Source organism: Hyla sarda, chromosome 8 (assembly GCF_029499605.1).
Source record: "Hyla sarda isolate aHylSar1 chromosome 8, aHylSar1.hap1, whole genome shotgun sequence".
Taxonomy (NCBI): domain Eukaryota; kingdom Metazoa; phylum Chordata; class Amphibia; order Anura; family Hylidae; genus Hyla; species Hyla sarda.
This window is the reverse complement of record NC_079196.1, coordinates 41,016,213-41,031,767: the sequence shown is the minus strand read 5'-3', so window position 1 is coordinate 41,031,767 and position 15,555 is coordinate 41,016,213. Positions and strand designations below refer to the sequence as shown.

General features: G+C 45.0%; 1 protein-coding gene across 13 annotated transcripts in view; it reads left to right on the top strand.

Annotated features, from left to right (window-relative positions):
• The window catches only part of RBMS1 (RNA binding motif single stranded interacting protein 1), a 442,165-nt gene that overhangs the window by 316,569 nt on the left and 110,041 nt on the right, over positions 1-15,555 (top strand). Inside the window, exon 1 of one of the 13 annotated variants that reach the window (XM_056533375.1) lies at positions 7,542-7,616. The exons of the other annotated variants lie outside the window; for them this stretch is intronic. Within the exon in view, the coding sequence (XP_056389350.1) occupies positions 7,600-7,616 (17 nt within the window). The 5' untranslated portion in view covers positions 7,542-7,599. Of the gene's footprint in view, positions 1-7,541; positions 7,617-15,555 lie in introns of those variants that run through there. 13 annotated transcript variants of the gene reach the window in all.

Here is a 15,555-nt window from a genome sequence, read left to right as displayed (position 1 = left end):
TTTTTTCCTGAGAAGATATACAGTGGTCCCTCAAGTTACAATATTAATTGGTTCCAGGACGACCATTGTATGTTGAAACCATTGTATGTTGAGACCATAACGCTATGGAAACCTGGTAATTGGTTCTCAAGCCACCAAAATGTCATCAAAAATAGGAAAAAGTGAGGATTAAAGACAAATAAGTGATAACTAAAATAAAGATCTGCTGGGAGCTGTAAATCACTGTCTGTCAGCGTTTCCCAACCAGGGTGCCTCCAGCTGTTGCAAAACTACAACTCCCAGCATGCCCAGACAGCCGTTGGCTGTCCGGGCATGCTGGGAGTTGTAGTTTTGCAACAGCTGGAGGCACCCTGGTTGGGAAACAATGGTTTATGTAGAGGACAGGAGCTTCTTCAGGGTCCTATACAGTACACACAGTGTCCCAAATGGAGCCGCCCTTACTTGGTGTTCAAAGGAGCAGCTAATCCTGGTACAGTTAAGGAGTAGTACAGAACTTGTAGTTCCTCCCTGTACTGTAGGGGGCGCTACCAGACACCAGTCAGTGCATGCACTTCAGTAATACAGGTAAAGAGTACAGAACATGTAATACCTCCCTGTACTGTAGGGGGTGCTACCAGACACCAGTCAGTGCATGCACTTCAGTAATACAGGTAAAGAGGAGTACAGAACATGTAATACCTCCCTGTACTGTAGGGGGCACTACCAGACACCAGTCAGTGCATGCACTTCAGTAATACAGGTAAAGAGTAGTACAGAACATGTAATTCCTCCCTGTACTGTAGGGGGCGCTACCAGACACCAGTCAGTGCATGCACTTCAGTAATACAGGTAAAGAGTACAGAACATGTAATACCTCCCTGTACTGTAGGGGGCACTACCAGACACCAGTCAGTGCATGCACTTCAGTAATACAGGTAAAGAGTAGTACAGAACATGTAATACCTCCCTGTACTGTAGGGGGCGCTACCAGACACCAGTCAGTGCATGCACTTCAGTAATATAGGGGTTTTACCAGTAAAATGCCCATTCTGATTGGTCAGTTTCTCCAGTTGTGAAATATCTCACAGATCTGGACTGTCCCCCGTACATTGTATGTTGAGTCTGGTTTCAAGTTACAATGGTCCAGAAAAGACCATTGTATGTTGAATCTATTGTATGTTGAGGCCATTGTAAGTTGAGGGATCACTGTACTGTGTGTGTGCGTATACATAATACATGTATACATTGTATTAGAGTATACATAATGATTTCCTTGCGGCGCCATGGCTTTATTGCTCGCACTCTCTCAGTTGCTATCGATGCATTGATCAGCTGCCCTGTAATACTAAGTGCACATGTGGTTTTATGATTCTCTCCAAAACTCCCTCGCCACATTTCATAGCGGAAAAAAACATCTATTTTGCAAACCTTTTTTTTTTCTCCCTCTCTATTTTAATTGCTATGGAGCAGGTGGCATTTACATTATTCCACATTTCATGTTCTCTAAATGACTTGCTTACATGCTCAGATGTTCTTTACTGTTTGTACTTGAGAGCAGAGGAGTCAGCCTGTTTACTGTCTGAGCAGCAGAGACAGAGCGGCTGCGCTGCCCTCCCTCCTCCCCGGCAGCGGTTACATGCAAGAATGGCACAAATGTTTCCTAATGAAGGATATTGTGCATGGAGATGGGTTGGGTTGGGAAACAATGCACTTCTTGTGTCCGACATGGATTGCACCAGAGAACACAAACACCCTTCACTTTCACTCCGCGCTCCCCGCCCGTGCACTCCAGCTTGGCATCTTGGTACGGTTATGGGTGTGGTTGCAGAAAGCTCCCACTGATTTTCATCTTTTTGTGTTTTTTTTTTTTTTAAACCTCTGTTAAATTTAGCACTAGGAGTTCACAAGCTCTTTCTAACTATGGGCTTCCTACTTTGTGCAAGTAGGAGACAATCTTAAAGGGGAACTCTGCCCCTAGAAATCTTATAAGATGTCTGGGGACCCCGGCGATCTCGGCTGCATGGGCGGTATGAGCAAAAATTTATATCACAGTATTTTTCTAAATTATGGCGGTTTAACGGTATTTCGGGGGGGGGGGGGGTGGGGAGGAGGTCTTCGTATAGTGTCAGGTGGTTGGGGGTCTTCCCCATGACACCCGGGGTCTCGGTCAGGCCGCCCGGTAACTCTCCTCCATGTCTCCGCAGTTCTGCTAGAGTTTCCCGCACACGCCCGGGAAGTTACGTGCCTGACGGGAGTTGTAGTCCCCTCCCAGCTCCACAGTTAGTTCAGTGCGTCTCGGGACTACATTTCCTGGAGACGCTGTGCGGCCGGACGTTTCTCTACGCCATCACGCATTGGAGTTGGTTGCTATGGAAACGGTATTGCGGTATGTGAAAAATTCTTATCGTAAAGAAAAAACACACCGATATTCGGTATGAACTGATATACCGCCCAGCACTAGCAGCACCCCATATATCCGGTGCACGGAGCAAAGTTTGCTCCGTGCCGGATGACTGGTGATGCGGGGTGGGGGCCGTCATGCCCCAACCCATAGACTTGCATTGAGGGGGCCTGGCCGTGACGTCACTGGTGCAGTGCAGCCGTGACATCATAAGCCTCCGGCACTTCGGCACTGCACCCGACGCTCTAAACGAATGCCGGGTGCTGCAAGGAGATTGCAGGGGGTCCCCAGCAGCAGGACCCCCGCGATCAAACATCTTATCCTCTATAAGTTTTAGGGGATAAGTTGTCTAGGGGCAGAGTACCCCTTTAAAAAGAGTACCTGTCATAGTCCACAAAAAAAAAAAATAAATTATATTGCTCAGTACCTATATTTCTCTCACAAATACCTTCTATCTGTTGCTCACTTGGTTTGTCATTCTGTGCTTAAGAGGGGGCGTGTCCTCCCTCTGCATGACTCATCTTCCACCCTGAGTCTGTTGTGCTGTGCAGGGTCTCTTCATCCAATCACCGCAGGCTGCTCTCTGTTTTCATTCTGTAGTCTGATAGGACAGGAGTGAGCACAGAGGAGTGATAGTCCTACCCTCACTTCCTGGACTTTGTTCCAGTCTGCACTTTAGCTAGGACAAAGATGAGGCTGCAGCCGGACAGGATTATGTTCTGGTTGGTAGGGGGAGCCAGGATTTCTATAAACAGGAAATAACATTTTGTTAAGAAGTATATTAGAAAGGTTAATGTTTTTCAGAGATTTCCAACATATAAAAAGTTTTTGAATCCGATTGGGCCCATGTAAAAATTCAGCAGTGATTCATGGGGTCTTTGAAAACGGATAGGAAAAGTAGCAGAAGAAATGTCTTTTTCATATCAACAGGATAATCTAGTATGTGGATTACTCCCTTAGGTTTGCATTCCGATTCCACACTGGGGCCCTTGCAAAACTACAACTCGCAGCATGCCCGGACAGCCATTGGCTGTCCGGGCATGCTGCGAGTTGTAGTTTTGCAATATCTGGGGAACTACGGTTTGACGACCAAATGGACGCTTTCTCGGGATCCCTTTTGGGGCCTTTTTTATTTGGGCCCATTAATGGCTTTTAGTAGGAACATTCGTCCCTGATCAGCCAACGATTGTTCGTCTGCTGATTAAATAGTTTTTCAGGCCTAAAAATTGTTAGTTTGCCCAACAATGCCCTGTAAACGGGATATTTAAAGGGTACCTCTCATCAAATAAACTTTTGATATATTTTAGATTAATGAATGTTGAATAACTTTCCAATAGCATGTTAATGAAGAATATGCTTCTTTCTATTGTATTTTTCCCGATCAGTCCTGTCAGCAAGCATTTCTGACTCATGCTGGAGTCCTAAACACTCAGAGCTGCCAGCCTGCTTTGTTCACAGCCAAACAGGCTGTGAACAAAACAGACTGGCAGCTCTGAGTGTTCTCCTTTGTGAACAAAGCAGACTGGCAGCTCGTAGTGTTTAGGACTCCAGCATGAGTCTGAAATGCTTGCTGCCAGGACTGGTAGGGAGACCCCTAGTGGTCATTTCTTCAAAGTGGAAAATTAAATAGAAAGAAGCATATTTTTTAATAACATGCAATGGTAAAGTTATTCTGCATACATTAATCTATAATATATCAAAAGTTTTTTTGAGAGGTACCCTTTAACAAAGTGAAGGGCCATACAAACATTTACAAGACCTCTTAAATGACTGCCGATCTACAGTCCGGCCCATCTAAGGGCGCATGCACACCACGATTTGTGCATCAGGCCGTACCCCATTCATTTCAATGAGCAGAATGGAGTCCGCTACTGACTCTGGTCAACTCCTTTTCAGACTTTTTGTTTTGGACTAAAAACCCAAGCAGACTGGATACGAGTCGTGTCCGGCTCATTGAGAAGAATGGGCTACTATGGCATGGACCCGGCAAACGTATGGCAGCAGCCGGTTTTGAAATTCTCCTGCCCGATCTGGCTGCCGATTGCACAAATCGTTGTGTGAATGCACCCGTAAAGAGATTTTAAGTAATTCCTCATTCTGAATCATTCATTTGAGGTCTGAATAAGCATCCGAACCACTGGTCAGCCACTAACTAGAAAAATAGCTGGTAGGATTAGGCTTTGTGCACACAGCGTATTTTAAGGCACAAAAAAAATGGCTAATTTAAAGGGGTACCTTGAAGGAAAACAGTTTTTTTTTAAATCAAATGTTGTCAGGAAGCTATACAGATTTGTAAATTGCTTCTATTTAAAATCTTAATCCTTCCAGTACTTATCAGCTGCTGTATGCTCCAGATAAAGTTGTGTAGTTTTTTTTTCCAGTCTGACCACAGTGCTCTCTGCTGACACCTCTGTCCGTGTCAGGAACTGTCCAGGGCAGGAGCAAATCCACAAAGAAAACCTTTTCTGCTCTGGACAGTTCCTGACACGGACAGAGGTGTCAGCAGAGAGCACTGTGGTCAGACTGGAAAAAACCCTACACAACTTCCTCTGTAGTATACAGCAGCTGGTAAGTACTGGAAGGCTTGAGTGTTTTGTTTTTTTAATTAGAAGTAATTTACTAATTTGTAACTTTCTGGCACCAGTTGATTTGAAAACATGTTTAACATGTTGTTGTTTTTTTGTTGTTGTTTGTTTTCTCTTCGGAGTACCCCTTTAATGAGCAAAATAAGTTTAAATGTTGCAGGTATTTTCTCTTGTATATGTACAGTTTATTATGTTTTTTAATGGTTTAATATGTTGTTTGCTTTTTGGCTTCTGCCCTATTTAACACCCTCTTGAAAGGGAGTACATCATAACCAGCCTTTTAATTTTTTTCACCCTAAACTACAGTTTTTTTTTTTTTGTTTTCTATGTTTTTTTGTGTGTGTGTTTTTTATTTTTTATTTTTTTTTAATGTAAATTAATGATGGAATTTTCAGGGAAAGTATATTGACAGCCTGTCCGCAGGATAGGTCATCAATAGCTTATTGGCGCTGCACCGATATCGGTCACCCCTGCCAATCAACTGTTCTCACCACCATGCCACACAGAAATGGAGCGGGAAGCCTTGGCAGCACCGTATTCCCGGCCTGCCGATCGGCTATTTATGGCCTAGCCTGTGGCTAGGCCGTCAATTGATATTTCCCATGAAAACCTCTTTAATTCAACAGAATTTTTTTTTTACGTTTTCTGAGGCGTAAAAAACAGGAAGAGTGGTGTGGTTGCTCATAGCAACCTATCTGATTGCTTCTTTCATTTTCAAAATGAAAGAAGCACTCTGGTTGCCATGGGCAACCCCACAGGTTTTGATAAATCTCCCCCTTCATACCTTCATGATGAGATCCAAAAAACCTACCTGTGAACAAAGCCTTATACCTATTTGTTACAATCAGGGAGACGAATGATTAACCCAGTGTTTTCCAGACAGCGTGTCTCCTGCTGTTGCAAAACTACAATTCCCAGCATGCCCGGACAGCAGAAACACTGGGTTAACCTCGCATGAGAGCTGAGGGGTTTCACGTGGGGTGGTATGAGGGCCCGACATCTTAATCCTTTCAGTACTTATGAGCTGATCAAGTTGAGTTGTTCTTTTCTGTCTAAGTGCTCTCTGGTGACACGTGTCTCGGGAACCGCCCAGTTTAGAAACAAATCCCCATAGCAAACCTCTTCTACTCTGTGCAGTTCCCGAGACAAGCAGAGATGTCAGCAGAGAGCACTGTTGCCAGACAGAAAACAACAACTCAACTTCAGAAGCTGATAATTATTGAAAGGATTAAGATTTTTTAATAGTAGTAATTTATAGATCTGTTTATTTTTCTGGATCCAGTTGATATGTAAAAAAAAAAAAAAAGTTTTTTCCTGGAATACCCCTTTAAGGACATTACATAAAGTTGGATCAGCCTGTAGTGTGGTTTTCCACTTTGAATTTGAGTGTGACTCCATATCCAGACCCCCATGGGTTTGATAAATCTGATTTCCATTGATAATTGTTGTGTGATTTTATTCAGACGTAAGTATTTCATACGATTAGTTCGTTCATTCAGATCTAGGATGTGTTATCTTAGTGTTCCCTTTATTTTTTGAGCAGTGTGTTACTCATCCCACTTACATATATGTACTAGGCCTCAGTAGGTTTCCTGTTCTGGGAAAAACTTGAGTGAAAATATTCTCTTGCGGTGATCAGTACAAATCTGGAATCGCTGCTGTATTTTTCCACGCCAGCATTTTTTTTTTTTTAGTTTTTTTTTTAGTTTTTATCTCAGGATTTTTTTTTTTGTATCTGGTTTAACCACTTAATTACACAGCACCCTCCCTTTACCAAGAAGCCAAATTTTATGAGGAGAAGTGATGAGCTCCTCGGAGGTCTAATGGGCGGGCCACATTAAGGCGACAGCAAAGTAATATTTCTTAATTAGAGGCGCTTGCCAAGCAACATTGCCCTTAGGAGAGTCATATGGGTGTTTGCCTTTTGTAGTATTGTTTCTTAGCTGCGGTCTGACAAGGCAAACAATCTCGTACTGAGAATTAAATCTCGTACTGAGCGTTAAATCCTCCCCGTGTTATTTCTGAGGTTTGTTAAGCTGGACATAAACAGTTGATAGCTGTGCGGAGAACGGTTGTCCAGCTGTCTGGTATCACCAAATCCGCCCCCCAAACAGCGGCTAAATGGGCATGCTATTTCTATGGAGAATGGCAGATAAGTGGCTGCCAGACTCCTCTGGCATGGCTCATCATGTGGAGTTGGTAAGGTTAAAATCCCGTCTTAAGCAGAACGCCATGGTTACAGCTAGACTATCCCTTTAGACATACTCATTAGGGCATATTGATTTATACGGTCTTATTCTTAGGATATGTTCACATCTGCATCGGAGGTTCCGTTCATGGTCTCCGTTGTAGAATCCAGTCAAATAAGCAGACAAAACTGATGTTGAAGTGAATGCGTTCTAACAGTCTTTGTTGACTTTCGTAAATCCAGCTGGGAACGGGGAGATTTATCAAAACCTGTGCAGAAGATAAGTTGCTGAGTAGCCCATAGCAACCAATCAAATCGCTTCTTTCATTTTTGAAAAGGCCTCTGGAAAACGAAAGAAGCGACCTGATTGGTTGCTATGGGCAACTCAGTAACTTTTCCTCTGGACAGGTTTTGATAAAGCTCCCCCATAATGTTCTATCAAGGCCATGAGCAGAGCCCTTATGTAGGTGTGCATCTAGCTTTGGACAGTAAAGACTTAGACTAGACAGTCTAAAATGGACCACATTTATTACAGAGGCTCAGCTGTTGGGAAAACTAGGGCCCTTGCAAAACTACAACTCGGAAGGGCCACAGTCTGGAGACCCAGTGTAAATGGGGATGTGCAGCCCTCAAGAAGTAGTGAAGGGCCTTGGGAACATGTAAAAGACTTCTTAAAGAGTACTTGTCATGATCTTATAAAATGTTATAATCTTCCCAATTCACGGCCCCCATCATGATAAACCACCCCCTTCCTTTATTTTTATTATTTGTTAGTTTTCTACCTTGATATTGCTCTGTATTTTCTGCTCAGTCACAGACTGGGAAGGGGCGTTCCCCAGCAGCAGTGACAATATTTGAAGCCATACAGGGGAGAACTTCCTCCCTCACTCTGCTACACACAACCCAGAGCAGTTCAGTGTGAGATAAGCTATGATTGGCTAAGGCTTCACACCCTCCTCAGTACCACAGACTGCATTTCCTGATTTTGGACTTCTGCCAGACCAGCAGTAGTCCAAAGTCTGTGCAAGAGATTGGGGAAATGTGCTCTGGACAAGTAGAGAGACATCTAGTGGCAACTTTTTTAAACACAAATAAAACATAGAAAACTTCATTTTTTTTTATTATTTTTGAACAAAGTACATTAGAAAGATTTTTATTTTATTTACCATAATGAGTGCCCATTTAAATTAGTGCCAATCTATGCTTCAGCCCATCTAAGCATGCATGTACACAATTTTTGCATCAGGCATCCCGATCCGGGCTTCACCACATTTGGTACAGAGGCTCAGCTGGTGCATCTTTAGTCTAAGTTTAGGCCATCTAATAGTTGGCTTACTTTACACCATAATGTTGCACCACAGTTTTGGAGAACAGGGTTGTACACAAACCACATGTTTTTCCTGCAAAGTCTCATCCAGTTTTCACAGAGCCTCCTCCTCCCTGCTAGACAGGGCTCAAACGTGTCACAAACACATAATAAATGTGGAGCAATAGTAAACCTGCCCCCAATGCATTTCCTATTATTTTAGCCGAGTTTGGATGGGCATTTTGGACCTCTTTGTACTTGTGGTTGCTAGGTTCACAGATAGTGAGCACCCACCAATACACTGGTCAGCCTAGTATTGTTTGGGTCCCCTCTGGACTGACTAAGCCGTTGAGGCAGGGACTTATGGAGTATCTGGCACTCAGATATTTGCAGCAGGTCCTTTTATGTCCTGTAAATGGGTGGGGTCTCCATGGTTTGGACATGGCATCAGTGAGCCTTGGGCGCCCATGACCCTTCCACCAGTGTTCCAGTTTTCCTCCTTTGGAGAATTTTTGTAGGTACTAACCACAGCTGGGAATACCCCACAAGAACTGTTATGGAGATGTTATGACCCAGTCACCTAGCCAACACAATTCAGCATTTGTCAAAGTCGCACTTTCCACTCGCTCATTTTTCCAACTTCAAACACATCAACTTCAAGAACTATTGACACGCTGCCTAATATATCCCACCACTTGACAGGCGCCATTGTCATGAGATCTTTATTGTTGTTGACTTCACGTGTCAGCAGGTTTTACTGTTTTGACTGATCGGTGTACAGTACGCACAAGCGGACGCACCACTTCTGCCGTGATTTCTTGTTTGTTCACACTACAATTCTCCTTTCTGTCTACACCTTGACACAATGGCTGTCATTTCCTAGAATTCGCTGCACACAGATGCCACTGGTGGTAATATACGGGTCGTAGATGTAATGTAAACGAATCCGTCACGTTTCCTGCCGGAGGGGAGATCAAAAATGAGAACTGGTGCATATGACCAGAGGTGAAGCTAGTAAAACAGCCCAGGGCTAAAATGTGTGTAGGACATGTGTCGTGGAGGTGTTCACAGTGCCTGAGCTTTCAGATGTTCCCTTATATTTAGCATTCTTAACTTTTTTAAATTTTTTTAATGCAATCGGCTTTTGCTTTCTTTGTCCCCCTGCCGCCAAGACTGGGAGACTCCATGTAGCGCTTACATCAGGGAGCATATTCTGCATTTTTACTCATTTTCCTCTCACTCCTTACACTCCTTACAGGTTCATATTTATGTCGTAGGCTCAATTCTGTTTCTCCATTGCTGATCTATTTGAAGCTGCATGATGGACCTCAATGGATTATGAGTAGAGATGAGCGAACTTACAGTAAATTTGATTCGTCACGAACTTCTCGGCTCGGCAGTTGATGAGGCAGGCTGAACTAATTTACGCAGGAAAAGTCGCCAACTGTCATCAAAAGTCATCAACTGCCGAGCCGAGAAGTTCGTGACGAATCGAATTTACTGTAAGTTCACTCATCTCAAATTATGAGTAACCCTGTTACACCACACCCCCTCCATTCATGTTTATGGGAGGGGGCCGTGAGGACTAGTACATAGCCGTCATGCCTCCTCCCATAGACATGAATAGAAGGCTGTGGTTACCCGGCATCCAGCACAGAGCGGAGTTTGCTCTGTGCAGCGGCTAACTGGGGTGCGGCGCCAATCGCGGCTGGTCTCAGCGGCCACTCCCCCCCCCCCCCCCCCCCCCCCCCCATGCAATCAGACATTTTATCCCCTATCCTTTTGAAAGGGGATAAGATGTCTATGGACAGAGTACCCCTTTAACATTATTTTTTTTGCCTTTATGTTACTTTAGACAAATGTGTGAGTGTGGGACCCTGCGGGGCCAAATACATGCCTTGCACAATGTGCACTATTTTAGTCAACAGATACTTTTTTGGGTGGCAGGGGGGTTTAGGCCATGCCAGCAAACTGTACAGGTGTTATTAACGTGTACTCTTTAAAATAAATAATGTAGTGGAATAGAACTAATCCCATTTCCGAAGGATAGGGGATAAGTTATAGAATGTGGGGGGGGTCCGACTGCTGGGACCTCCCGCGATCTCCTAAACAGGACCTTGGCAGTCCACAGGAAGGGCGGCGTTCCGTCCCGCATGAAGCGCCGGTCAACACATCCCCTCCATGTATCCCATAGAGATACATAGAGAGGGCGTATCTGCTGCAGCTTCCTGCGGACTGCCGTGACCTCGTATCGAAAAATCGCGGTGGGTCCCAGTGGTCGGACCCCCTACAATCTATAACTTATCCCCTATCCGAAGTTATATTCCACTACAGTACTCGAAGTCATTAGGGTGTATTTTGGGGGTTGGCCAGGGGATTTTCAGTGTAGGAGCACCTACAGATTTACTGTTACCAATCCATTTGATGACCTCATCGACTGGCATTGTCACTGGTGCCTTATACTCTTTAAGTGCCCCTGTAGAACCTGCAATACGGCACTGTGATTCCTCCAAGAATCCTCGGATCAGTATTTTTTTTTTTTTTTATTGGGGGGGGGGGGGGGGGGGGGGGGCACATGACTCCTTTATGTTGCATTAAATAAAGAAAACCTTTTAACCATGGGCCACAGACACCATTCATACTACATTGCAGGACTTGTTCAGTCCCGTAAAGGGAGCGATCATTTTTCTTCCTGCTCCATAGGTTCTTCTCTTATTCCAGTGACGCAGTTTTTTGTGTTTTTTTTCTAGCTTTTGCTGCTTATGCGATTTTGCATGCTAGTTTATAGCGAATTCACCTAAAATGGCGGCTGATACTGTGTCGTCTGTGTGATAGGTCGATGCCTTCATTTTGTTCTGCTGTTGCTGTCGTTTTATCGCCGGAGGAAGGAAAAGGTGGCTTTTTCCTGTGTGTGTGTGTTATCTTTTTGGTCCTTGTGACCTGGAAACTGAAGGCAGGTGTGCCTGGCAATCCATGAAACCAGCTGCAGTACCCTGCAAACTAGAGGCCGAGCGGTGGCCATGCTTAAAGGGGTACTCCAATCTCAGGATGTGACGGTATATCGCTACCACTTCCAACCCCAGGGACCCCACCATTCAGAGCTGCAGCCCCTTTAAAGTCTTTCCCTGTGCAGCGTTGCCCTGGCCCAGTGTTTCCCTACAAGGGTGCCTCCAGCTGTGTCAAAACTACAACTCCCAGCATGCCCGGACAGCCGAAGGCTGTCCGGGCATGATGGGAGTTGTAGTTTTGCAAAAATTGATGCACACTGATAGGGGAACCCTGTTCTCTTACAATAGCCTGAATAGGTTATATCATTTGCTATGGCCATGAATGGAGACTAAAATATCAACCTTTCATCAGTAGAAATAAAACCACAAATGCTAATTTCCCCCAAATTCCTTTTTAGATTTTTACCTGTAAAAATGCTACCCATTTAGAAAATCTTCACAAAAGCGAATGTATGCATGTATTCAATCTCTTATTATAACCAATAGTCAGTGGCACTTAAAGAGGTCTTCCCATTTTCTAAAATGGTTGGCATATAGCTAGGGTCTAAGGGTCACCCCCACCGATTGTGAGAATAAGGCCCCATTCACACGGCATAGTAAATAGATTTAAAAAAAAAGGAACTGACAGAAGCCGGCGCCTCGTGCATTAAATGACAGTTGTGCAGGCTTTGAAGGGGTTCTCCGCTGCCCTGCTTCTGGAGCTCCGCTCCCCAGCGTCTGGAAGTTTATTGTTCCGAACAGCTGTGTGCGGGCCTCCGTGTTCAGGGCTGCCCCTCGTGACGTCACACCCCCTTCTCATAGACTTATGTTGAGGGGGCCTGATGTCAGGAGGGCTGGCCTGGAACAATAAACTTCAGGACGCTGGGGAGCGGAGCTTCAGAAGCAGGGCAGCGGAGAACCCCTTTAAAACATATATATGTTATATACGCTCACTATGAACATATATAATATACGTGTGATGAGGGCAGATGGAATTACCCTAGGGGCAGATGGCAATAACCCCTTGTGTTCGTGACGCCAGGGTGTGGTTTATCCTCTACACCACCCAAAGGAATACTGCTGGATCCTGGGCTAGGCACGGGGACAAATAATGACTCCGACGCCAAGTTACGGAACAACGGCAGCTTTACTGAGTCAGACAGGTGTAACAGTCTGTACAGCTTGTCTAGGCCCACAGAGGTGACCAGTTACTTCAGATAGTGGACTTGGACAATTTGGATGCAGGCCACGTTGACTTGAGACAGGATGACTTGGACTGACTTGATTATGATTGACTTAACCCCTTCTATAGCTTACCAGGCTTTGACTTGACCTGTGGGGCAATGGACATGAGAATCCGTGGATGTTTGACTGACTTCAGGCCTCCTTAGGACACCAGACACACACCTAGGACTTGACCTCACTGCAACTCAGCTAAGCAGAAAGAGCATAAGAGAGTGAGGAAGCTCCAACCAGGGCTTATATGGGGGAGACTAGGAGGGGTCACATAGGTCACCCTTAGGTCACATGATCACATGAAAACAGGTCTTAAAGTGTAGCTCCCACCAAGTTATATATAATCTAATATGTCCCTACCTATTAGTAATCTAGCCCTAACCCCCTACCTGGCTTTAAAAACATTTTAAATCGCTTTAATAGAGCAGATTTTGTGCTTCTAAATCTGCTCTATCAAGCAGGGCAGGAAGCAGCGCTTCCCAGCAGGCACGACGTCACTGATTCCTTGCTGGGCGCTTGCTTCCGCCCTCAGATCGTCTATGCAGCGCTCCTGTCGGGAGCGCGCATAGATGATCTGCCAATAGCACGGCAGGCAGCTCCGGGGTCTCCTCCTCCCTGTTTAGCTGTGCATGTGCTATCCAGGGAGGAGGAGTAGAGGAGCAATGCCGGCCTGCCGTGCACGATATTACTGCCGGTGTGAGGTGGTTTTTTGCGCCCCCGTAGATCCATTCGTCCACCTCACACCGGCTAATATAAGACCTTAAATCAGACTTACCCATCCGGAGGATCAGCGCAGCAATGAGTGCTCGCGCTGCCTCCGGACAGGGTAACGGGGGCGGGCGGGGCCGCGCGCAAGGCCAGTGTTGCTGGCCAATGCGCGCAGCCCCAGCTATCAGCGTGCTCGCTCTTGCCTGTTTGATTGACAGGCGGGAGCGAGCACAGCAGTGCCTGAATTTCGACTCATTGCCAGGCTGAAATGAGTCGAAATTCAGTGGTGACATCACTGCTGAATGCATTTGGCCACTAGGAGGGCGACCCCTAGTGGCCGAATTTAAAAGTGATTTTAAACTTGTTTAAAATCGCTTTTTTTAATTAAAGTATATTAGAGATATGTTGTAGTACTTAAGTACTACAACATATCAATTTTTGTACTTCATGACAGTGCCCATTTAAAGCTATAACACATTTTATGTACATCATATGGTATAACATAAGTATTTAAGGGAGTAGATAGAACAAAAGTGCAAGGGGGGCCCAGGGCTCACTGTATGGAGTCTACCGGACAGGGCAGCTAGGGTACAGGGGTGCAATTCCTGTACCGGGCCACCACATATGCATATCTCCCTTAAAGCGTACCCGTCAGATCCAACAAAATGTTTTCATTTTTTTATATATCACTCAGTACCTAAACCTTACCATGTACATGTACATCTAATTTTTATGTGTCTAGCACCTTTTTAATAATTTTTTTATTACACTTTATTCATTTAGCTCACTAGTCTGAATTCCTCTCAAAGGGAGGGGGCGTGGCCTCACTGTGCAGGTCTCCGCCCCCTCCCTCAGTATGCTGTCTGCTCACATCTCTCCTAGCATTAGCAAAACTACAACTCCCAGCTTGTCCTCACTGACAGTAGCCGGACACAAGCTGACAGTGGGAGGATTTTTCCTCCAGCTCTGAGCCCTGCACTCACAGCTGTCAATCAAGGAAGTGTGTCCATGACATAGGTGATGACGCATGGACACAGCAGCACTAGTATGTGTCTAAGCAGGCGGAGGGGCAGTTGTTTGACTGGCTTGTTCAGTATTTCATAATGAAAAAGCCAGTCAATTTTCTAATGAAAGCAATTGCAAAACCTATTGGTTATACATGCTTTACAACATATCAAAAGTTTTTGTATCTGACAGTGCCCATTTAAGTTAAGGATTCTAGGTTCCACTGTGCTGCTGCCGTGGGGTAGCGGTGTGGCAACCGCAATAGAAGTAGAAGAAAAGCTGGAAAAAAACCTCTGTAGGCGCTGCGTTGGTGTGGAATATAGAAATCAGAACTTTGAAATGATGTTCAAAAGAATTTATTAACCAATAACGCGTTTCATGTACATGGACCCTTCGTCAGATCAGCGTGATATGATGAAGGGTCCCTGTACCCAAAACGCGTTATTGGTTAATAAATTCTTTTGGACATCATTCCAAAGTTTTCATTTCTATATTCCACACAAACGTAGCGCCCACAGAGGGGTCTCCCCCCCCCCCCCCCCCCCCCATGCTTTTTTTCCAATTCACACTGCAGAATTTCTGATCTGAATCCGGCACACAAATTCTGCTTGGAAATTCCTTGCAGTAGAATCTCATTGTTTTCAATGGGATTCTGCTGCACCGTGCACAGGGCGGAATTCTCGTTCTGGATCCCACAGAAAGAAGTGACGTGCTCGTACATGCATTGCTGTCTATGGAGATGGCGCATGTCCGAGCGGTCCTAATGCTGGCGCCTGTGGAATGTCTGTCCAGAAATGTTCTGTGCAGACATTCTTCCATGTGAATGGGGCACAGCATTGGTGTAGCTTTGATGTAGCTGACAATTATGCCTAATAATAACGAATATTTAGTTGGAATACGACTCTAGGTGGCTATTTCGTCCGGCAGCTTTGGAGACCAGGAGAGCTATATGGCCACCTAATGGCCAGTTTGACAGATTTTGGCCATTGTATTGATGGCGGTGTAGCAATGGTTGTCACTTTTACTGTCCCCATCCTCCCACACACGCAGACCTCTCAATGTAAACCTCATAGCGTCTCTAAAGAAGACAGGAATGTGATGGCAGCATACCGGAGCAATGTAAACAGTACGATTAGCTTCTCTTATTGTCGTTGTATTTA